General features: G+C 31.5%; 1 protein-coding gene across 1 annotated transcript; it reads right to left on the bottom strand.

Annotated features, from left to right (window-relative positions):
* Positions 1 to 3,207: 3,207 nt before the first annotated feature.
* On the bottom strand, positions 3,208 to 24,861 carry LOC105318946 (prominin-1-A). Its single transcript, XM_066069618.1, has 25 exons — positions 24,380 to 24,861; positions 21,725 to 21,783; positions 21,101 to 21,306; positions 20,761 to 20,881; positions 12,961 to 13,030; positions 12,781 to 12,852; positions 11,394 to 11,491; positions 10,298 to 10,342; positions 10,122 to 10,176; positions 9,901 to 9,986; positions 9,673 to 9,752; positions 9,410 to 9,562; positions 9,072 to 9,204; positions 8,632 to 8,714; positions 8,437 to 8,545; positions 7,878 to 8,021; positions 7,684 to 7,728; positions 7,116 to 7,148; positions 6,882 to 6,935; positions 6,173 to 6,244; positions 6,004 to 6,072; positions 4,562 to 4,654; positions 4,232 to 4,356; positions 3,909 to 3,935; positions 3,208 to 3,797 (listed from the first exon to the last, which is right to left on the bottom strand). The coding sequence occupies exons 1-25, from the start codon at positions 24,606 to 24,608 to the stop codon at positions 3,761 to 3,763; spliced, it is 2,298 nt and encodes a 765-aa protein (XP_065925690.1). The 5' UTR covers positions 24,609 to 24,861; the 3' UTR covers positions 3,208 to 3,760.
* Positions 24,862 to 25,086: the final 225 nt, after the last annotated feature.

Raw genomic sequence — 25,086 nt, 5'->3', positions numbered from 1 at the left:
GCATACTTTATCTCGAGGTTCTTACATTAAAATTATACTATTATGGTCGATAACAGCGGTCATTGTAAATAATATGTACTATATCATGTATTTTACCCGTTTGTCAAAATTCAAATATCTAGGAACCATTTCATTACTTTTAACATACGATATGCTTTTGATAAATTGATTGAGCGCAGATATTTTTTTACAACTGGTAAGCTGTAAATACATGTAGCATCTAAAATGAATCAGTTTTCATAAATATATCATCTTCACTCCGAGATCTGTATATCCTTAGTGGGGTTTTTTTAAATTCCTTATCAACAGGAATATCACTGAAATACCGGGTTAAGTATTGGTATGGATTTTGTACATATAATATTTCTTTTTCCATTAAAAACATTCCAAGCCGTTTTAATGTATAATGATTCTCTTGATGCCAAAATAGGAAAAACAGATATAACGCTTGCAGCATTGGGCTGAACTCTAGAATCATTTTGAGAGAGAAATGTAAAAAAACACTTAAGGGTGTTGTTTACTCAGGGTTTGAGATTTCAAATTCGGATTGTTATAAAGTTTAATATAATCAGTAAAATTTGTTCTAAACACAAAAAGTATTTATGAGATGAATTATTATTGGCAAATCATTCGATATTTTTTCTTTATTATGGAGTAAGGCTCAAACAAAAATTGACTATTAGCCAAACAGAGGAAATTCGGACTAAATTTTGAAGATTTTGTTTTTAGCTAAAAAATTTTTGGCAGTACTCTAATATTAAAAGATAGGATGTTATATTTTAGCATATGTAATTTTGCATATTTTCTGTTGGTTTCACCTCACTTATTCATTAAAATAATCTTTTGGCACAAATTGTAATAATATTGAAAAATGCTTAAAAATGATAAAAGACACCATATCTCAAAATTTTGATCATTGACCTTATATAAATTTTATGCCAATAGAATAAGGTTAATATAAGTAGTTTAATACCATATATGTTTTTGTATTATCATCATTCAATTTTTTGTAAAATTGGATTAAAAATGGGTAGGGATTTGAAAACTGATAGAGGAAATTCGGACTGAAATATTTTCTAAAATTGTTGTAGAAATATTAATGCTTTGTGCTTTTTTAGTGCCACTACCGTTCCTAAACTGTATTTTATTTTTTAAAGTGTTTTATCATTTGTAGTATTTTTACAATTAAGAAAATCTCAATCGTAGTGTAAAATTTTATGGGATTTTTCTTGATTTTACAAAAAATATGCAATGGCCATTAACTCAAAAAGTAGGTCATTGACCTACTTTTCTGAAAGTGAAAAATAAAACTACAAGCAAAGGTCTATAACACCTAATAGATGGTTTTTCATTATCATCAGTGGATTTTTTTTTCATTTTGAGTAAACGTCATCCTTAATTGCAAGGAATCATTTGTTTCTGTTTATGAAGATATTAAAACGAATGAATTAATGATCAAATTTATCCTTAAGACAAACGATGCTCTTAAACATACAACAGTATCAAAACTCTTGTATTCTTACCCCTGTATCCCTCTTATAACTTGACTTCTAACATGCGGTCATTCATTCAAAATGTGCAAGTGAAGCAAGTGAACCATTTTATACATAAAAATTAGGAAAAAAATGATCTAAAATTGTGTCCAAGTCCCTTTGATGTACTTTCAATTTTTGGTCGCCACTCAAATTAAATTTTGATTTGTTCCTAAATGATGCATATTTGGGACAACAATTTTATTATGGAGATGTTGTTTTAAAAAAGAAAGTACATGTACTCTTCATAATTCTGACTTTCTGTACATACTTTACATAAAACCCAAGCATAAATGGGGCTTGATCATCTAGGGGACACCCATTCTGTTTTGATCATCTAGGGGACACCCGTCTTGTTTTGCAGCCTGCTAGTGTTATCACTCCTTATAAGCTTCTTAGGTGAGAGGACGAGAGCTGATCAAATAACAAAATTCTTTTATATGTCTAAACAAAAAGAAAAAGAGTTTTCGCTCATGGCACAAGATAGAGCATGGTAAATGATCTGCATATAATATAACTGTTGTGAATGAAGAAAGAGAGGTAACTTTAAAAAGGTTTGAATAAATTTTGAAATAAAATGGACGGCGTATATATCCGTGTTTTATGATCCTAAAAATAATAAGACAATAATATATTTTTAAGAAACTTAACAGGTACACAAGGGTCGGTATATGTTACAAATGGTTTTAAAAAAGAGTTTGTGTTTGAAATTTCTAACTTTCTATATAGATCATTTATCAAAGTCAGCATAAAAGTTGACGCATTTACTTAATAATTTCAAAACTTTTTTAGATACTCCTTCAATAATGATTTTTCTTTACCTATATCCGACAGAGTGGGGCCTTCTTGTTCTTTGCAAAGAATATGTTCAATGAAATTCATAGCATGGATGATTTTTTCCTGACCTTTTGGATTCATTCATGAGAAGAAATGTTCCAACTTGATTGATTATGTGGATATTAAATTATTGCCCACTGGTTGGAGATCAAGTTTACAATTAACAATGAAACCCAATTATGTTTTCTAACATACCTCATATCTTCATCTGCAGGAATTTTGGAATGTGATCGATGTGCAGTTAGGTTCATTATTTCAAATGTTGATTCTCGAGATAACCCCAGCATAGAGGAATATAACCAAACACACATAATTTGTGAAGAGGATTATTCTCACATTAACAAACTAATTAAAATATTAAATTTCTGTGGTGTTAAAACCATTTTCTACGAATTCATGAAAGAATAACTTGACGGCTTATATCAATTGTCATTAACTATAGATCTGCGTATATAAATGCCTCTATTTGGCATAATGTTTTCATTCACTGTTGGGATTTTTTTTAAAAATTTTACTATTTCAACTCACCGTATTATTAAAATTAAGGACTTGGTCATCTTTACTTTTTACAGACAACAATTGTTGTTGCTATCTGTGGGTTTCCATATGAAGAGGAAGGGGGACGGGGCGCAAACTGAATAACATACTTGTTTCAGCTTGTCTAAGCATAAGGCGGTATTTCGCTTTTTGAATAAGCTACCGAGCATAGGAAATAAATTACAAAGAACATTATTAAACAAAGAAAGATAACTTTCAAAAAGTATTTTTATTCATTTTTAAAAAAAAAATGAAAATAAATGGACGGCATAATTATAATAATCTAGAATAATTATTATATATACATGTATCTCAGTTGAAAACATATAACAGATTCAAAATTAAATTATGACAATATTATAAATAAAACACGTACTTTCAAAGCAATAAAAAGAATACCAAAATCAATTAAATAATCATTACATTCATTTGCATGACTATTGATCTGATGAATTACATTTCAGTATCAAAGTTTATCTCCACAAATTAATCAACAACAAATAAAATCAATCAACAAACAAAACAAATAACCCTGTTTCTCGTTCTTAAAATGATTGTTGTGACAGTCATCGGGCTAATAAAATAGTTTATAGCGAGTAAACTTGTATTTAAAGCTAAACAATAAAAATGTACACAAGAACTGCTTACATATACATTTGAAACAAAATAAAAAGTAAAGTATTTTCCCTGTACCTGCTTTTATACATTGCAAACTGATTAAACACTACGGGAGACTACTCTTGTCATTAACAACAACACATCATGAAAAGATTTGATTGCAAGCCTTGGACGGTTTTAAAAGATAATTTTGATAAAAGAAAAAAACATCTTAATAACTTCAAAACTCTTCATATTCATTCATCGTCATCATCTTTGTGTCCAACTTGGTTCCTGAAAATACCGATCGACAGATGTTTGAAATGACTTTGTTGGATGTAAGCATAGAAATTCGATATTATTAGTTGTTAAAGAGCTATTAGTTTTCAAAATTGTTTTTCTTACTTTTTAGTACGCTTTGATTTTCCACTCCTGTAAAAAAATTATACACAAATAAACACAACCTTATTAGGTAATATATTTAGAAAAAAAATATCAAATTTTAGGATCAATTTCTTCAAATATACGTACTTGTTTTATTTTTAATAAAGACTCTAAATGATATTAATGTTTTTATAAACAAGCCATTCTCCGTTGTCAATTAATCAAAATTGTACATGAAATGAACTCTGCAATGATTTGCAGGAAATTATTATAATAAAACATGAGGTTATACTTTCTTTTGCTTTATGATAATTAATGCGGCCATAGATTCCGCCCTGACTTACTCAGCATCATGGTTGTTGTCGTACACATACTTCACATCGCGGAGGAAATTCGAGAGTTTTGTTCCAACCACCGCCCCCGGAAGTAAGAAGAAAATACACCAACCAATCGAAAACCAGAAGCCGTTCTATCGATTGAAATGACAGCATCACAAACAAAATTCATGTATTATTAAATCAGCCATGTTGTAATATGCTTTATCTTTTTAATATTGTAATATTCATTTTTAAAATTTGCAAGGCAATTGATCACATTTCTGAACAGGAAAATATGGGGAAAAAATAAGATCAGGAATAAACCCCACAATACTTATTAATAGATTTAAGACTCACAAAGGCGTCCACTATGTACTGACAGAGCGATATTTTGATGATAGAGTTGTAGAGATTCCACAGAGGCTGACATTGCCCTATTTCGTTGTGCAGCTTAGGAAAAAAAATCATATGATACATAATTCATATTCAATTTAATTCAATTCAATTTATTCTCTCAAACCATTATCATACAATGGTACATGAGGTACAATAACATATTTGCATTAAATTGTGATGTCAAGGGTCTAATAAATTATATATAAATTATAATACAACATAGTATTACATGTGTTAGTAAGCATAAGTAAGTAAGAGAAAAAAAATAGTAATAATACAAAAAGTGGTAGAAAAAAAAATAGATCATCATATAAAAATTTAATACAATGTTTCTTTGGTGTTCAATACGCGGAGAGTAATAATAATAATAAATGCAAATCTAGTTTAGGCTGGACAGCAGAATTGCTCTTGGATATTCAATATAAAAGAGCTTAATTTTTTCAATGTTTTGATGTTCGTTGTCATCAGCAGTTCCCTAAATTTTAATGTACTTGTTTTTTGAAAATACTTGGTGCATAGGAATTGCTTACGTAAAGTTAAGAAAAATTTACACTCAAGAATAAAATGGTATTCGTCCGCTAATTTACCACTATTACAGAGTGTGCAGCTTCTGTCATTTACAGGAATTCCATACCATCTACCGGTTTCAATCGGTAAACGGTGATTTGCTGTTCTGAATTTAATAAGTGGTTTCCAAAATTTTTTAGTAAGAATGCCTAAGTATTTTTCAAAACCAAACTTTTGTTTATAAATTTTATATATTTGACCTTTAGATGAATTATCTATATCTTTTGCCCATTTCTGAATGAACTGGTCCTGCAATCTGTGTTTGATGGCGGCAGAAATCCACTTATCATTAACTATTTCAGTACATTGTTCTGTCCAGATATTAGAGAACCCACATGAGTCTAAAATATGTCGTATAAAATCAGTCCATGGATTTACACAGTCATTATTATACATATATTGGTTTGCTAAATATTTGTAAACAGTAAACACAATCTTATTGTCTTGACCTTGGATCATTTTTGTCCAATAAGAAATCATTCGAGAATATACAGTTACGTATAAAGGATAACGACCTGATTCACCATAGACCATATACGATGGAGTACTACTTTTCATACATAGAATATATTTTTAAAAAATATGAATTGCTCAAGACACGTGCGCATCTTATGTTGTTTTTGCAAGAGTACATATAATAATATAAATATACAGAAACCTGCTATATGTAGCTTTGCTTTCTAAAGACTTAAAAATTTCACATCTGAATTGTTGTAATACTAGTTTATCATATAGTGTTCGAGAAATATACTCAGATTTCCGGTTTTGCATTCATGCCTCCTTATAGCTAGCTTTGTAAATATATTTAACGCTTGCTAACAAGTACAATTACTTACTTTGCCTTTGACATCTTTAAAGTAGACATCGATGATATTCACAGTGTCATTGACAAATGATTGAGCGATCTGCCAAAAATTTATAGCAAATCGTTAAAGGATAATTTACAATTATCAACAAACATGAACAAATGAGATTTTTATTTTACACGTAACCGTTTCTTCTCACATTTGTCATGCCATTAGACTGCATGTTAGTGGTGGCGGCATTTAACTGGTGTTTAACATCGTCCACAGCAGTCTGTAGGTAAATAGCATGAAACAAAACGGAAAACATGTTATTGGATTAAAAGACACTCTCAGTAAATCCAATGAGTAACTAAATAAATGTAATTACATAGTAAATGGTGCTATCTAGAATATCCCCCCCCCCATTAATAGATCCTGCTATAATAGCAAACTCCCGATTTTGAATTTTATGATTAAACAATATTAGTTCAATTGATTGGGCTTTATTTTGCATACTAGAATTTTATCATCTTCAATGCAATTATAGGAAGGCTCGATGGCCGTGGTGATTTTGAGACTGTATTGATCTCCTTTAGAAGGAGAGTTCTATATAAAAATATAGGAAAATACCAAAACTTTAAAGGTAAAATATATGGAGGTTTTCTTTACAAAATAATATTTTATCTACAAAATCGTATCTTAAAATTTGAGGCAGATCTGATGGTCAATTTGTTGACGATCCAGCCTTCTTTATACAAAACAAATGTGTCAGAAAGGTCTGAGAAATTGCGACCGTTTTGACACTAGCTAGACGTTTCCAGTCTGACATGTGACTTAATTAAAATGTCTGATAATCTCTCTCTCTCTCTCTCTCTCTCTCTCTCTCTCTCTCTCTCTCTCTCTCTCTCTCTCTCTCTCTCTCTACTTACTGGAATATCTGTTTTGAGCCTGGCAAGCTGGGTTTTTGCAGTTTTCAAAGTATTCTGAAAAAAAAATATTGAACAAAATATTAAGTTTGCTTATTAATTTCACTATTTTCATGCATCTTGCAATATGATTGAGTATTGTTCTTTTGGTTTAACGAGAGGATTTAAGACTATATATTTTTTACATTTTAAAAGTGTAAAAATATTTATTATAACATAAATGAAGATTGTATTTACCAAAGATGTTTGCATTGTTGCACTCGATGGACCCTGTGGCAGAATGTGAAAAGAAATAAGCATATTTATTGCATGTTACAATTGAATTTCAAGTTCTTAAATAATGTGAACATATTTACAGATAAGCAAACAGAAAGAGCAAAGTTAGATCATTACGTTTGTCGAGAACAGACAAATGTTATTCAAAACATGATAAGAAAATATGCAACTCTTAGACACTGTTATATTTAAATCATTAATATATTCATTTTATAAGTACATGTATTTATTCTTAATTTTATTCATTAAGTATGCGATTTAAAAGAACAAAGTTCTAACAAGGAGAACTAAAATATCTGATATTTTTTTTCAAAACGATGTCCATCTTTAATTTGTAATGACGGTTTTCTACAATTTACATAGTATTGTGTAACTCTATTTCGTTTTCATTTACTAGACAAAGTACTTTATAAAACAGTCTTTATTTCAAATATATTTACATAAAAGTAACATCTAATATTTTTCAAATTATCTGCTCTACAGTAGCATTTAATATACCTCTTGAAATTATAAATATACAAATACTTACTGGAAGAGCACCTGCAGCAGTAACTGCTGGCTCCATTTGCTGTATCTAATTATATAAAATATTTTGAAACTATGGAAAAGGTTGGACATACAATTAAAAGAAAAGGCTAAAAATGATGTAATTTATGTTTACATTTATATAAAAAAAATCAATTTGGATATGGATATTCATTCTAAAGATATAAACTGAAATACAGCGTTGTTTAAACTGGTAAGGTCAAGGCTGCTCATCGTGTTCTTTATGCCATCCAAGTTGGTTACTAGGCCGGCTGGTAGTAGATTGGCACTACCAAAGGCTGTTTTATCATTAAGCATAGTCCCCATACCAGTGTTCATGTGCTGTTAAATGTTATTTAAAATACAAATTAAGTATGTTACTTATTCTTATCACTCGCTTGCAAATTGACGTAAATCGATTGCTAATGTATATTTATTATCAGTGTCGCGTAATATATACTCCATCATATAACTCCTGATGTTTTGGTACTGAGAGTTAGCAGAGCATCATTCTTTTACTGATATTAGAATTTCAGCTGATAGATATGATTAAACAAATTAGGGGACAAATGTCATAAACCGCGAGCTATCATTTACTTTAAGGAAATAAGAAATAAAGTAAAATAAAGATCTTCTGAAAAAGTGCATATGATTTTATTTAAAAGGAAAACGTATCCATGTACATGTAACGGTTTACAAAATAATGCAGTCTAATTATTCATTTTGCGCAGTCAATTAATAAGTTAATAATACCTACATTCATGATATTCTGGACTTCATTTTCAAGGTCAGAAAACTTAAAAGAAAACAACGTCAGGTGTTCCAAATCCAACGCCTTATAAATAGCCATATTATTCTTGCAGTTGCTAGAACAAAGAAATACCATTATTAAATTATCAGTAATTAATCTATATAAACAAGGATAAAAGTACTTGACTGTGTTATGACGTACCCTAGGAATGATTTCAAGGACATCTCATGACCAGGCTCATGCTTGACGATATTGTCAAAATTCATTTCAAAACTATCCATTAGCTATAAAGTAATGTACAAAGTGAGATAACAGATCTTTTCCCATTTTATAACTATCCATTAGGTTTAACGTAATGTAATGAACAAGATAGTATAGATTTTCCATTTCAAAGTTATTGCATTAAACTACAAACGCATTTAGAAATGTAAGATTATAAATAGTACTTTAAAAAAAAAGATTTATTCTATTAAGAATTTTAGTTTCGGAATTCGTGCATAAGCTCTGTACCTAGGCACAAATACTGCAAAATTATGCATTAGAAAAACCTAAGTTTATCACAGCGAACGGATACATTCCTTGAAAGATTCATATAGAGGAGTTGTACCGTTTTAGTTTTTATTCATAGCTAACATACAAACCTCATCCAGAAATTCCAGGTTAGGATCGGTGAATGGTTGACAGACGTATCTCTCAATAATGGCTCCAGGTATGTACATAAGAGTGGTTATCAACATCAGCAACGGACAAAACACGAAAATGAAAACCAGAGACCTGGGGAAAATAGAGTCGTATTGTTGGTCTTTTGAACTTTATAACAAAAACAGTCGTTAAAATAGTTGTTATTGTAAAAAATAATAAAAGACAATGGCAGAAATCAAACGTTTTATTTAATAAAGAAATGGTCATTATTATGAAGCAAATTGAATTGCTTTAAAAATTTGTGTATTGATTACCAAATTGTTATACTTTGGATTACCCAATCATAAGACGGCCTGCACAGTTTGAGACACAGCCCTTTTCCAGAGGATCATTGACAGACCTCCCACCGCAACAACCACAGCAAATCCCACAACAGTAAAGAGCCAAAATAAGGGAGACAATACCCCCACAACCAATTCCAGCATACCACCTGGAATTCAGGTAAATATCTTTAGAGATTAAGAATTGGATATCAATAATATTCTTTCAATGTTACAATTATAAGAAAAAACATTGTTATGTACAAGGTATAAAACTAACCTATATTTATCGTAAGGTGTGATGAAATCCTTTTGGTTTTTCACCATTGTTTTAGTGTCTTTAATGTTCACTACATCTCCCTTGGATCAAAATGGATTATTTATGAAAAATTTATAAAAGCATATGGAATTACAAAGATTAAATTATTGAACCGGTTTGTTGGTAAATAGGTTAGGAAATTACTTCATCAATTTTCGGAAACAAGTTCTGCTAAGTAATTACGGCTACCTTCTGAATGGCATCCTTTGTGTTGTCCACCAGTTTAGTGATTTTAGTGTCTGCTGAATTCAGCTGAGTTTTTGCATCACTTATAGCTTTAAAATGATTGAAGTCCCTCAATAAAACATTTTCTTTTCTTTTTTAAGTAAACAAGCCTATCATATTTGCAATAAGGAGTAAATAAATCACATTGAATTTTGTCACTTAAACAGCAATGCAAAGTTGCTTACCACCGGTCGTCGAACCCAATACGGTATCTATCGCTGTTTTGATACTTGTTGTCGCCTTATGATACAAAATAAAACCACTGATAAATTCTACATGTATTGGACATCAAATAAAAAATACATAGTATATTTAGAAAAGAATTATAACTTTAAACAACAGTTATATGCAATTTACCAACCTGATTTGATATGTCAATACTTGGTATTGTTGGTAAAGCTGGCGGCTAAAATAAGAAATACGAACATAAAACGTTTTGATTTTCTAACTTTCAACAACATATCAAACCCAGTCCAATTCATTGGCATTTGCTGTTGGTCAAAACCACATTTACAAGCAACAAGCATAGGCGTCGGAACCGGGGGGGGGGGGGTGCTACATGTACATGTAACTTACATGTAAATTTGCCCCCCCCCCCCCACTTTTTTTGCAAACTTAGACCTAACCATTAGGCACATAGCATTATAGAGGGTTCAGCCCCCCCACTTTTTATCGCAGCAAAGATATTTACCTGGAAAAGATGGGATTATTGAGAAGTTTGAATCATAGGTATACCCCCCCCCCCCCATCGGATTAGGAATTTTATGATTTTGAGAATTAGGGAGATTTTTTTTTGGGCTTGACAAGAATTCTGATGATTAGTCTAGCCCCCCCCCCCTTTCAATTTGCTTCCGACGCCACAGAAATTAAATGTGATTTAAATGCGTTCAAACCTTTGTAAACCTTTGATTTACTACTTATAATTTACTACTAGTATACTCCTTTATTACTCATCTTGGATGAGTTAAGTGAATACCGGTATTTACTTATTTTCAGATTCAAAATTTCTATCATAAAATCATTAAATCTGAAATTGTACATTAATTGAAAGTTTAATGGAGATTTTGAAATAAACTGAGCGAATGTGTGTTGGAAGAGGTCAGGATCTATGAGCCAGGGGGGGGGGGGGTTATGGTAATCTAGCAAGGCACTTAATTGATTCAAAATTCAGTCACCCAACTAATTACTTTGTCCTAAGAAAGCAAGGGGTCAACAAACTAACAATCAGACCGTCAGCTTTTCCTTATAATTTAAAAATAATTTGATAAGTTATTAACTTTTATTCAGTAAAAAAAAAAGAATAAAAATATTAATAATTGAATTTGCACATTTCTTCTAATTAACACTAAGCTTTTCTCTATGTCATGACCATTTAGCCCTCTTTAGTTCTTAGTATATCTATATCATTCTACTCGTGAAGTTATGGTGTACTATGAAGAGCGTGTGGTCTAACTCACTGATATAGGAGATGAGCACACTGCTGGTGGACAGGCCGTCTGGAACGCATTCATTGCTGTGCTAACATTGTTAACAGTCGAACGGACATCATCGATATCTAAATAAAAATAACAATTAAAGAGAGATTACATACGTTTTTTAGTAAGACGTTTGTCTACTTTAATGCTTATATTTATTGATTGAAGGACAGTACTAGTATGCATAACTCTTGACTTAGGATGCGAATTATACGAGGGTTGTCCCAAAATAGCGTAGACAAGTGGCGTTATTCAGTTAATCGAAGACAAAGGTAGATGAAATTTGTGCCACAAAGGGTTTGAGAAATTAGCATTCAGATAATGTTTTAAAATCAAATATTGTTTGAGATTAAATTAGTGAAATGAAAGCATGTTAGATCAGAAATTCGACATGCGGCGCAATGTCAAAAACAAAAAGTTAAAATCAACATAATGAAATGAAAATTTCGAGGAAAAGTACTTTTTGAATGAAAAAATTCAAATAAAACCTACATTGATATTTGATAATAATTCTATTATTTACTCAGAAAATGTTTTGACTATAACAAAACTTTTAAATATTTTATAGCGCGTTTTGTGACAAGTTGAAAAGTTAACTCGTAATAAAATGACGATGTCAGCGTTTAAGGCGGCGCTGCAGTAACCGATACAATTTTGTAAAGACCATGAAATAAATCCTAAGCGGCTTTGGAAGTAAATGAAGTTAACAAAATCGATGAGAAATGCGTTTTGTGAATAAGTAGTTAAACAACATTGAAAATATTTGAAAAAGTATGATGACAATAAGTGGAAAAAAGAAACTCCGAACGATATCAATGGACGTCAAAATGTTGAACGACACATTTCGGCAAGACGGACGTTAGACAACAAGTAATACAAGGCACGTTTGGAGCCAACAGATCGTTTGTACTTAGAAAATATTTTTAAAAAAAAAACAAAAAAAGAAATTTATGTTGAATGTGCACTCAGGGTACATGTTCAAAGATAATATTTTTTCTAAGACATATCGGAAATAAAACGTAAATGTTATCGTAAAGGATGTGGAGGGTGTAGCAACAACGTAAAACTGGAAATTTTCGACGTCGCACATTGCGCCGCCTGACAAAACCTGTTGTTACTAATTATTCATTTTCTCGAGAAATAAATAAAGTACAAATTTGAACTTTTCAGCATTGTTTGCAAAAGGGTCATTGAAGAAAACATAGAAGTCTAATGAAATTGCAGTGAACAGATTTTAAGTTATGTGTCCTGTCTACATTATTTTGGGACAACCCTCGTATATAGCTTTTTCTGAATTTATATAAGATATTTGAACAAGTTTTTGTTTATGACGTCAATTTTTTGGCAGTCATATGGGGTGAGCTATTACCTATTTGAAGATGGTCCACAGCACCCCCCGTCAGCAACGAGATTGCTTTCTTCTGCAGAGCCTCTGATAATTCTGTTACAATAAAATAAACACATTTTTACCTTTTTAAGCATTACAAAATTATCATTAATTACTTTGTTTATATTATCATTATACATAGTTTAAGTTTAAATGACATACGTGTTGCATCCAAATGATTATCGATTTCAGTTTTAGCTGTCTGGAAATTGGTTTTTATGGAATCCACTTGCTATACAAAAATAAAATTTTATAAATTTAAAGTTTTAACAACCACCTAACTACTTTCGATGTAATAAAGAAATGTGATTTTTAACACAACTCATTCCTTACTCACGACTATTATATAATGATTAATTTAAAATCATTTTCAAATAAAATTTACAATTTACCAAATCAATTTTAAATAAGACTTTTCGGTTACATACATCTACTGATATAGTTTCTGTAATATGTATTCAAAATATACATAGTAAGTTATACATACATTATATATCTTTCTTTTTTTTATTGCTATTAATATAAATACATTGAATGTGTCATCCTGCGAGATGATAAAGAAAAACTCTACTTTTCTGTATTAGGTTAACGTTGGAGCTTCAGCCCCAGCCCTGACAGCTGCCATTAAGATTACAGTAAATAAACTATTTGTTATAGTTATAGGTCTGGGACAATAAAAAAAAATTAAGCAAATATTAACGGAGACAAAATGTGACTGTTGATAAAAAAAATCTAAAACGTTAAGCATTATCTGCTTTTGTTTTTAGTCACTTTTACTTGCAGTATATGATCGACATCTAGACATTGGACATTTACTATACTGATTGTACATATGTTATTTCTTATATAGTACTATGATGTGTGATGTGAAGTAAAAAATCTATGCAGCTCATATACTTTTTATTGCCTGCATAGTAGCCTTACATTGTAGCTTGAAAACATTAAATTGGAAAATTTTCGACTTTTCGCTTTGTATCGATTTTCTCTGATCGATGATTCCAAATTACAGGCATGCGTAATATTTAATCATATATCTTCCCTTCAAAAACTAAATATATAAAGCGAATACCCGGCAGATTGATAACGTTTTCGTTTCTTGAATCTGCACAAGACATGCAAAAGACATCGCTCACCAACAAAGTGCATATCAGTTTATGTTCTCATATACAAAAATAGTCTTTGTCAATAAAGATAGTAAATTCATTTATGTAATCAAGAAGTCAATTCTGCAGGTTGATAGAGACTATTGTTGCCTTGCTTTTTATCCAGTTTGACATTGTATGCATATCTTTTCAATGTTGTTTTAAAAATGTAACGTAAGAATAAATGAATTGAATATAACTTAATGTGTGTGTAATTTACTTTCATTTAAGTAACAAATAAACAAATAATGTTTAGTGGTTCAAATACGTGTCGCTCTTCAATCATTGCTGACGCTTTGCTAATGGTTGACGTCCAGTGAACCTGATGTTCTGATAACTTAAGTCTCACAAGATCAAGGAAAGAAAGAATGTCATATCTTTGTATGCTATCTTGAAAAAATAGACCGTGTAATCTATCCCTTTTATAGAAAAATTCACCAAAATTTCATAAATAATCATTGATATTGGTGTAAAGGGACAACGACTAAGGTGTATCACAAGACGTACTTAGGATGCACCATAGTCTTAAGTTAGCTTCTTGAACATGTCTGCTGGATTAAAAGTAAATTTAAGCAAATATACATGTTGAAAAAATGTAACGTGACTGTTAATAAAAAAATCTGAAATGTTAATCATTATCCGTATTTGTTTTAAATCACGTTTACTTGCAGTATACTTTCATCTATACACTGGACAGCTACTTACTGATTGTAATTTTATATCATTTCTCATACATGTATAGTACTATGTAGTATGATATGGAGTGCAAAATCTATGCAGTTTATATACCTCTTACTGCCTACAAACTAGCTCGAGCTTGACAAAATCAAACTGGAAAGCTTTGTATCGATTTTCGCTGATCGATGATTCCAAATTACAGGCATGCGTAATATTTAATCATATATCTTCCCTTCAAAAGCTAAATAAATAAAGCGAATACCCAGCAGATTGATAACGTTTTCGTTTCTTGAATCTGTACAAGAAATGCAAAAGACACCGCTTTTTATTTTGTCGTTTATAAGTTAGTACTTGGTTGTTGTTTAGAGTATGTCGAGATTATGTGCCAGGGAATACTTCAATGTTACTAGTGTCAGTACTAATTAAGACGATATCGCGAAACAAAGCCATTATAAAAAACAAAAACAAAATCTCAATTCGTGTAACAGTAGTTAAGTAAAAAAATCAATATTTATAATTCGACTAAGTGCATCTCAGTTTTTGTTCTCATATACAAAAAATAGCATTTGTCATTAAAATTAGTAAATTTATTAATGTAATCAAGAAGTCAATTTTTTAGGTTGATGAGGAGTGTTGTAGTCTTGTTTTTTATCCAGTTTGACATTGTATGCATATCTTTTCTCTTTTATTTTAATAATGTAGCGTGAGAAAAAATGAACAGAATATAACTTAACGTAGACGTAATTAAGGTCTTCCGTTTTCCAACGGAAGACCTTATTGTTTTCGTTCGGTTTCTTTTTCCCTATTATTAAGGTCTTCCGTTTTCCAACGGAAGACCTTATTGTTTTCGTTCGGTTTCTTTTTCCCTATTATTATTTTTTTTCTTACAAAATTTGTGCAGGCGATTTCTCGGAAATGGCTCAGCCGATTTTCGTGACTTTCAGATCTAATAGATATTAATCCGAACTTAATATACATTTTTTTATTTTGATGACGTCATTTCCGTACTTGGGAAAATGACGTTTTAACGATTTTCAGAGGGTCGGCTTGTCCAGGGATCTCCTCCTAAACGGTAAAAGATATTGAGTTCAAACTTTCAGGGATTGTAGGCAAGAGATTGTAGATGTGCTATTTTGCATTCATATTTGTCTTGCTCAAAAGGCGTTACAGCTCGCCTGGTCCAGAAAATTGAGACTAAAAAAACGTCGTTATTTTTAATGGTTTTCTTAGTTTATCTCTTTTCTGAAAAATATTTTGATAACACATGTAAAGCAAAAAAAGTTCATATTTACAAGACTTTTCATTTGATATCAAGAAAAAGGGGCTGGCCCCTCAAATTAAGGGACCAAAGGGCTTGAAAGTCTTTCATCTGTAGCCCTTTACTGAGGGATATTTTGTGAACAGTTATAGAAGCAAATATGTTTATCTTACAGTTATGTATCCAAGCAATGTAATGATTTTATCGTGTGTTACGTAATTAGGGTTTTTTAGAGGCCAAAAGTCCAGAATTTTGATCACCCATATTTCAGAAAGGAAAAATATTTTGTAATGCAGTACAGAAAAAAAAGATGTTTAAAATTATTTTCTTAACAATATGCAACCTTCAAAATTTCGTCAAACGGCCCCTATAAGGAGATAAGGGATTGGCCCCTAAAACCTTCTTTCTCATATATCTCCAGAACGGTAAGAAATTTCTAAAAACTTGTTGAACAAAATGTGTTCAGAATTAAATGACCTTTCATTTGATATCAAGAAAAAGAGCTGGCCCCTCAAATAAGGGGACCAAAGGGCTCCAAAGTCTTTTATTTGTAGCCCTTTACCGAGAGATATTTTGTGAAAGGTTATAGAAGCAAATGTGTTTATCTTACAGTTATGTATTCAAGCAATGTAATGATTTTTTCATGTGTTTTGTAATTAGGGGTTTTTAGGGGCCAAAAGTCCAAAATTTTGATCACCTATATCTCAGAAAGGAAAAATATTTTGAAATGCAGTACAGAAGAAAAGTTGTTCAAAATTATGTTCTTAACAGTATGCAACCTTCAAAATTTCGTCAAACGGCCCCTATAAGGAGATAAGGGACTGGCCCCTAAAACCTTCTTTCTCATATATATCCAGAACGGTAAGACATTTCTTAAAACTTGTTGAACAAAATGTGTTTAGAATTAAATGACCTTTCATTTGATATCAAGAAAAAGGGGCTGGCCCCTCAAATAAGGAGACCAAAGGGCTCCAATGTCTTTCATCTGTAGCCCTTTACCGAGAGATATTTTGTGAAGGTTATAGAAGCAAATGTGTTTACCTTACAGATATGTATTCAAGCAATGTAATGATTTTATCATGTGTTTTGTAATTAGGGGTTTTTAGGGGCCAAAAGTCCAAAATTTTGATCACCTATATCTCAGAAAGGAAAAATATTTTGAAATGCAGTACAGAAGAAAAGTTGTTCAAAATTATGTTCTTAACAGTATGCAACCTTCAAAATTTCGTCAAACGGCCCCTATAAGGAGATAAGGGATCGGCCCCTAATACCTTCTTTCTCATATATCTCCAGAACGGTAACGAATTTCTAAACACTTGTTGACAAAATGTGTTCAGAATTAAATGTCCTTTCATTTGATATCAAGAAAAAGGGACTGGACCCTTAAATTAGGGGATCAAAGAGCTATAAAATCTTCTATCTATAGCCCTTTAATGAGAGCCATTTTGTGAAAGGTTAATAAAGCTAGATTTGGTATAATACGTTTATATATCCTAACAATATAATGATTTTCTCTTGCGTTACCCAATTAAGGTTTTTAGGGACCAGAGGTAAACAAGTTTAATCTTTTCTATCTTAATTGGAAGAAATGCAAATATTTAAAAAAACAATGTCAGAGAACTTATAAACAGCGATACAATAAAGCCTTAGTACTTCAATCCCTTTTCCATAACATATTTTGTTGTCGAAAATCAAATCCGATGATGTCATATTCCGTTCTAAAAATCGGACGGAAGACCTCCTCGTTGCTCGCAACGAGATCGTGTCTAGTTATTATTTTTTTTCTTACAAAATTTGTGCAGTCGATTTCTCGGAAATGGCTAAACCGATTTTCGTGAATCTTTCAGAACTAATAGATATTGGTCCGAACTTAATATACAGTTTTTTATTTTGATGACGTCATTTCCGTTCTTGAGAAAATGACGTTTTAACGATTTTCAGAGGGTCGGCTTGTCCAGGGATCTCCTCCTAAACGGTAAAATATATTGAGGTCAAACTTTCAGGGATTGTAGACAAGAGATTGTAGATATGCTATTTGGCATTCATATTTGTCATACTCAAAAGGCGTTAAAGCTCGCCTGGTCCCGAAAATTGAGACTAAAAAAACATCGTAATTTTTCACGGTTTTCTTAGTTTATCTCTTTTCTGAAAAATATTTTGTTAACACATGTAAATTAAAAAAAGTTTATATCTACAAGACCTTTCATTTGATATCAAGAAAAAGGGGCTGGCCCCTCAAATTAGGGGACCAAAGGGCTCTAAAGTCTTCCATCTGTAGTCCTTTACTGAGGGACATTTTGTGAAAGGTTATAGAAACAAATATGTTTATCTTACAGTTATGTATCCAAGCAATGTAATAATTTTATCATGTGTTGCGCAATTAGGGGTTTTTAGGGGCCAAAAGTCCAGAATTTTGATCACCCATATCACAGACAGAAAAAATATTTTGAAATGCAGTAAAGAAGAAAAGATGCTCAAAATGATGTATTTAATGATATGCAATTTTCAAAATTTCGTGAAACGGCCCCTAAAAGGAGATAAGGGATCGGCCCCTAAAATGTTCTTTCCCATATATCTCAAGAACGGTAACGAATTTCTAAACAGTTGTTGAATAAAATGTGTTGATATTTAAATGACCTTTTATTTGATATCAAGAAAAAGGGGCTGGCCCCTCAAATTGGGGTCAAAAGGTCTCTAAAGTCTTTCTTACATAGCACTTTACTAAGAAATATTTTGTAATATGTTTCAGAAGCAAACATGTTTATATTACGGTTATTCAACTAAACATTGTAAAAAAAATTCATGCGTTACGTAATAAAAGATTTTAAGGGGCCAGAAGTCTAAAATATCGGTCACATATATCACAAAAAAGGACAAATATTTTGAAAAGAAATATAGAATAAAAGATGCTTAGAATGCTTATTTAAACAATATTCAACCATCAAAATTTCGTCCAATGGCCCCAAAAAGGAGATAAGGGGTCGGCCCTAAAACGTTCTTTTCCAGATAGCCCAAGGACGGTAACGAATTTCTTAACAGTTGTTGAACAAAATATGTTTAATTTTAAGAGACATTTCATTTGACATCAAGAAAAAGGGGCTGGTCCCTCAAATTAGGGACTTAAAGGTCTCTGAAATCTTTCATCCATAGCACTTTACTGAGAAATATTTTGTAATATGTTTAAGAAGCAAAAATGTTCATCTTATAAGTAATTTACTATGTATTATAAAACAAATTTCATGCATTACGTAATTAAGGGTTTTAAGGGTCCTGAAGTCCAAAATATCGATCACTTATATCCTAAAAAGGACAAATATTTTGAAAAGCAATATAGAATAAATAGTTGCTTAGAATGCTTATCTAAACAATATTCAACTATCAAAATTTCGTTCCGTGGCCCCAATATGGAGATAAGGGGTCGGCCCCTAAAACGTTCTTTTCCAGATAGCCCAAGAACGGTAACGAATTTCTACACACTTGTTGAACAAAATATGTTTGATATCAAAATACCTTTTATTTGACATCAAGAAAAAGGATCTGGCCCCTCCATTTAGGGGCCAAAAGGGCTCTGAAGTTTTTCATCCATAGCACTTTATTGAGAAATATTTTGTAATATGTTAAGAAGCAAAAATGTTAATCTTTAAGTTATGTATCCATTTATAATAAAAATTTTCTCATATGTTACGTAATTAGGAATTTTAAGGGGCTAGACATCTTTTAATAATAACTTTTAATTGTGAAATATTTTGTAATACATAGAAATAATTATGTTCATGAAAACATTATAAACCTATAAATGACAATTGTTTACTCCTTTGTTACGTAATTAGGGATTTTAAGGGGCCAGAAGTAAGAAATTTCAATCTTCAATATCTCAATATGGAGACAAGTTTTGAAAAGTAAAATTGAACAAAACATGACCTAAAATAATGTGCTTAACAATATATCACCATCATTTATTTTGTTTACCGATCCCTAAAAGGAGTTATAGAGTCAGCCCCTACAATGATCTTTTCCAGATATCTCGAGCACGGTATATAATTTCTAAACACTTGTTGAACAAAATGTGTTTGATATGACATGAGCTTTCTTTTGACATCAAGAAAAAGGGGCTGCCCCTTCAAATTCAAGATCCAAAGGGGTATTTAATCCTTTACCAATCGCACTTTAGATCCCCCTCCGCATTTCCTCATATGTTTCGTTAACGAATATCAAAGGCAATTTTATTTCCTCTTCTGAAAATCGGACGGAAGACCTCCTCGTTGCTCGCAACGAGATCGTGTCTAGTTTACTTTGATTATTCAACAAGTAAATAATGTTTATAGTGATTCCACTTTGTGTCGGTTTTCGTTCATTGCTGACGCTTTGCCAATGGTTGACGTCCAGTGAACCTGATGTTCTGATAACTTAAGTCTCACAAGGTCAAGGAAAGAAAGAATGTCATATCTTTGTATGCTATCTGGGGGAAAATTGACCGTGATATCTACCCCTTCTATAGAAAAATTCACCAAAATCTCATAAATATTCAATTACATTGGTGTAAAGGGACCCTTTTTTTATATCATATCAAGTACAATGATATCAATTACGAGTGGTTTTTATTCTTTCAATGTCACTGTATACCAGCTTCAGTTTAAGCATATTGATAGTATAATGTAGTTATATTACACCGAATTGAGGTAGGAAAAAAACTAACTCGGAGGTAAAACTAAATGTACTTAATGTAATGAAAATGTATATTCCTAACTGAAACATGAAAAATCATTTAAAATATCATAGAAGCAGTACATTAAATTGCACTTTGACTGTAGAAATTGAAAGTGGTAGCTATAGATGCGCATGTGTGAAAGTTAAACCTGACGTGTAACATGTACACTGACTTACTTTGGAGCTGTGTTCCATAAATAGCTTTATGTCGTCTAGGTTTTTGTCCACGTTGTCCACGATTTCTGTCAGTGCCAAAGAAATCCTGTCGTTTGATACATAAACACAGATGTTTCCAGCTCTACAACAGAAAAATGAATTATACATCTAAAATTAGGAGAGCAAAATTTTTTTAATAACCAAAATATAATTAAATATAATTTTGAGATTTTAAATATTCATATTCAAATAAACAGCATTAAATATTTCAAAGGTTAGAATATATGCACCATTTGATGAAAAATATTTTAATTTTTCTTTGTTCAACACACGAACGGGAGATTATTGAAACAGGACTTACGCGGTGAATGCCACAATCACGAAAAGAATGGTTCCATAGATGGCCTTTTTACAGGACACACTGGGGTCCTCTTCGGCAGGCTGAGCGCAGCATGCCTTGCAGGCTACTCTACAGCAACAGAAGCAGCAACCGACGATTGGGAAGATGACGATGAAAAGGAGACCGACCACCACGGAGATAGAGAAGCCCAGGAAGTTACTACGGACCTACAGGAAACAAGACCGTACAAAAACGTCCACACATCATTAACTAACGACTGAGCAAAGCTGCATACAAAAAATGTCTACAAATTGTTATCAAACAACAGAGGTTCGATAAAGACAAAAATTGTCATATTTACTGTTAACAATTGATGGAGCATAGTGCTATACAAATATATCTTTAAAATACATAAACAAAGTTTAATCCTAAATGGAAAACATGTACAGTTTTTGTTGTTTGTGTGAATTATTTTTTAATGAATTATGAAAAAATGATATATTTGTATTCATAACACCAACTTTAAATGTTGTAGCGCTCCGATGCTTTTGATACCAAGCGCTGTAGCCGTGAGATATCCCGCCACGATTGCATTCTTTCCACGTAAAGTATACAAAAGATGATACGATAGAGAAAACCACTCACCATTTGAAGAATATCTTGTACGTTGCTTCCGATTTTGCCCTTGATGGCATCTTTAATAACTGTTGATATAAAGCCGCATAATGTGTATTTATTATGCAAAGTTATGCATGGGTTATCAACATCAAAACAAAAATATGTTGAGTTTTTATAAAAAAACAAAAAAAAACGTATCCCGTTTTGTGATCAATTGTGCATGATAACTTATCAATTGCTCTATATCTCGGTTTATGGGCTAAGATTATTTTGAAAGAACAAAAAAATTAAATATTTCATACTTTGTTTGACATTTGATGACAATGATAGAGTTGCCCAGTCGATTAAAAGTGAATTCGGCGCAATATAACTAAAATATCATTGGCATCATTAGGATACTTAGAAAAATTATTGAACCATTGTACAAATAGGCTTGTTAGAGTAACATTATCGGACATCGAAATAACATTACTTAGTATGTGTTTTACTTCTGTTACTTTTCCATACTGACAATATTCATGCAGAGGTTACATGTAATATTTGTAATTTTTTCAACATTTTTTCTTGTTTGTGTGTTTTTGGAAAGAGGGGGGGGGGGGATTTTTCTGTAACACCAAATCATCGCAGACGACGAAGCAATGCCGTTATCTCTACAAAATAAATAAGGGATTTGTTTTATTGATCTCACTAGAGGAATGCGTAAACTTGTATTGATCTTCCAAAGAGTTTTTAAAGCAATCTGTATTTTATCAAAAAAAATTCTGAGCTTTTTTTTTTGCAAGATTATACCTCACTTTAGTGCAGATTCTCAAGTTTTTTATCATTAAGTAAACTATTTTGTTCGTAGATGATGTTTTTGATGGATGTCATATAATTTTTGAAATGAAAATAATTTTGAGGTGAATAATATTGTAGGAAAAAAATAGTTTCCAATATATTGATTTTTTTTATAAGTCATAATATAATGTTTAAATAAATAATATGCGTTTTTTTGAATTTCAGTATATTATCTTTCTCTGAACATTTTAAGTGAGTTCATACTATTGAGGATTAACTCTTCACATCAATGTACACTTGTTTGATAAAGTGTTTTTCCTAAAGTCAGTTAGGCCAGCATGTGGATTTTTCAATAGGACTTTCAATATGTCAAATTTAACAAAAATGGATTTTTATCGTGGCAGCGCGAACTGGGCCGCGATCTCTATTCGATAATACTTGACACATCTCATCTATAGTGATTCACGAAATATACCGAATGTCAAAGAGGTTGTTAATAGTATAATTATTAATTGAAGGAACTTTAATTGATTATTCATGTTTAACATCAGTGTAGTTTTTCGTTAAACTGTGCTTTCATAGAACCTAGCGTCAAACGAAAATTCAATGAAATCTATAATTACTTTTTTATAAAGATTATCAAATACAGTATTTTATTGAACCACCCGACTCACTGACAATTCAAAAGTTTCTAGGATATGTCCCATGTAGTTCTGTCAACAAATACGATTACAAAATTTCTACATAAAGTTGTAGTGTTAATATGATAAGGAGAAGAAACTTAAAATGAGAGGTCATTGAATTTTTCCTATCCATCAGGGTTGTTTAAGTATTAGGAGTAGGCTGATGAGTATACTGATGAGTTTAGTTATTGAATATGATAATAGAAAATGGCACTCTGTCATTTTATGCCTGCTAAAATACTCATGAATAAAATGTAAAATGATAAAGGTTTTGTGATCTTGTTTTAATTGACAGAACATTCATTTATAAAAATAAAATCAGTTTGAAATGTTGTTTATGGAAATCTGATTTGTACTTTTTACTTTGGAAATGTATGCTTTTCCATTATTTGGAATTAAATAGGCAGTTAATGTGAGAGAGAGAGAGAGAGAGAGAGAGAGAGAGAGAGAGAGAGAGAGAGAGAGAGAGAGAGAGAGAGATGTTTCATGTTAATCAGCCTGAATGATAAATAAGGAAAAATCAAGAAAAATAATAAAGACAAACATTTACTAATTTTCTGTTAACCTGTTACAACATGTATTTTTGTTTGTTAAGGATTTGCTACATATACATGTATTTTGAAATAGTTTAACTTAAATGTGTGAAAAAAGGTTTGTTTATACTGCTATAAATGAAATTCTGTACAGTTAATGTTACCGATGATATTTTCGCTATTTTATGAAATTACGCTCATTTACCAAAATTGTCAGTTATGACAAAAGCTATATGCTTCCCTGTAGTAATTTACAAATAAAATGATTCGAAGCTTGCGATTTTGGTAGATTCTTTTGTAAACATTATTTTTAATTCTGAATATCTTTCGCGATTAGTTTGACGTTAAACAATGAGTTGACTAGACTTTTACATGTACATATTTTCTTTTCATTTTCTTTCTTTTTCTTTTTTTATATTTATTACCAATGTTATGCGTTTTAGAGACAAATTGTTGAAATATCTTTTAAAAGATATTGTAAGATATTAAATCACATTTTTTTCCATGTGGCAAGATTATTCAAACTTTTTAAATACCTTCTCAACAATAATTACCAAACATTGTTTATCAGAACAACAAACGATAAGTGAACTTTGTACCAATTTAGACACTCTTATCTCATTTTTAAAAAAAATCCTATTTCTCTTAATGTTGGGCAATTCGTAAGACACATAGTATAGTCTCATCACCTTCTATAACATCTTTGATGTCGGACAAACACATGTTGATGAACTTCCGGGCAAAGTTGTACAGGGGCCCCATTCCTCCATCCTCGTATTTGACGTCATCGGCTTTGTAGTCCGGAGAAGGTGGCCCCGGGGGTAAAGTGAATCCGCCGTTAGCTCCCACCACCATCCAAACACACAACGCACCCCACACACTAAGATACAACCACACTCGTAACTTCATCCCTTCCATGTGTTATTTTATGCTCAGACCATTGTGAAATGTTTCAATGTAATATGTTTGGAGCATTAAACGTTTCATACAGCGAGATAAGACACAACGAGGGGTAGCCTAACCAAATACCCGGATAATAAGAATCCTGTAAATCAATCAATATGACTTCCGGGTACGTCGATTTCTCGAACTGTCATTTATAGAATTTGGTTACATCTGTCGAAAACAATTATTTTTAGTCTTCTTCAATTAAATAGGAACTGTTTCGTTAACTACCTTCTTTTTCTGGCAATTTGATTTTGTGAGAATTTTTTCTTGGGTCAAAATTAAAAACCTTATCGCAATTGCTTGTCTATAAGTAAATAGATTCCTTGGTGGATCAATATTGTCAAACCCGGTGATATATAAATCAAAATTTCAAATCCATGTTGTCCTCAAAAACTTCAGTCGGTACAAAGCTGTGTGCAAATAAAGTCCAGGGTGTAAGCCTCGCAAT

This window comes from Magallana gigas, chromosome 8, assembly GCF_963853765.1.
Source record: "Magallana gigas chromosome 8, xbMagGiga1.1, whole genome shotgun sequence".
NCBI lineage: Eukaryota > Metazoa > Mollusca > Bivalvia > Ostreida > Ostreidae > Magallana > Magallana gigas.
The sequence above is the reverse complement of the archived record's forward strand: the minus strand, read 5'-3'. Positions and strand labels throughout refer to the sequence as shown.

Excerpts from the sequence above, each read along its gene's own strand:
- LOC105318946 (XM_066069618.1), bottom strand. The coding sequence starts at position 24,608 with ATGGAAGGGATGAAGTTACGAGTGTGGTTGTATCTTAGTGTGTGGGGT. Across the intron at positions 21,784-24,379 it reads CATCAAAGATGTTATAGAAG|TTATTAAAGATGCCATCAAG; the intron begins GTGATGAGACTA and ends TTATATCAACAG. Across the intron at positions 3,936-4,231 it reads GACAACAACCATGATGCTGA|GAGTGGAAAATCAAAGCGTA; the intron begins GTAAGTCAGGGC and ends ATTTTTTTACAG.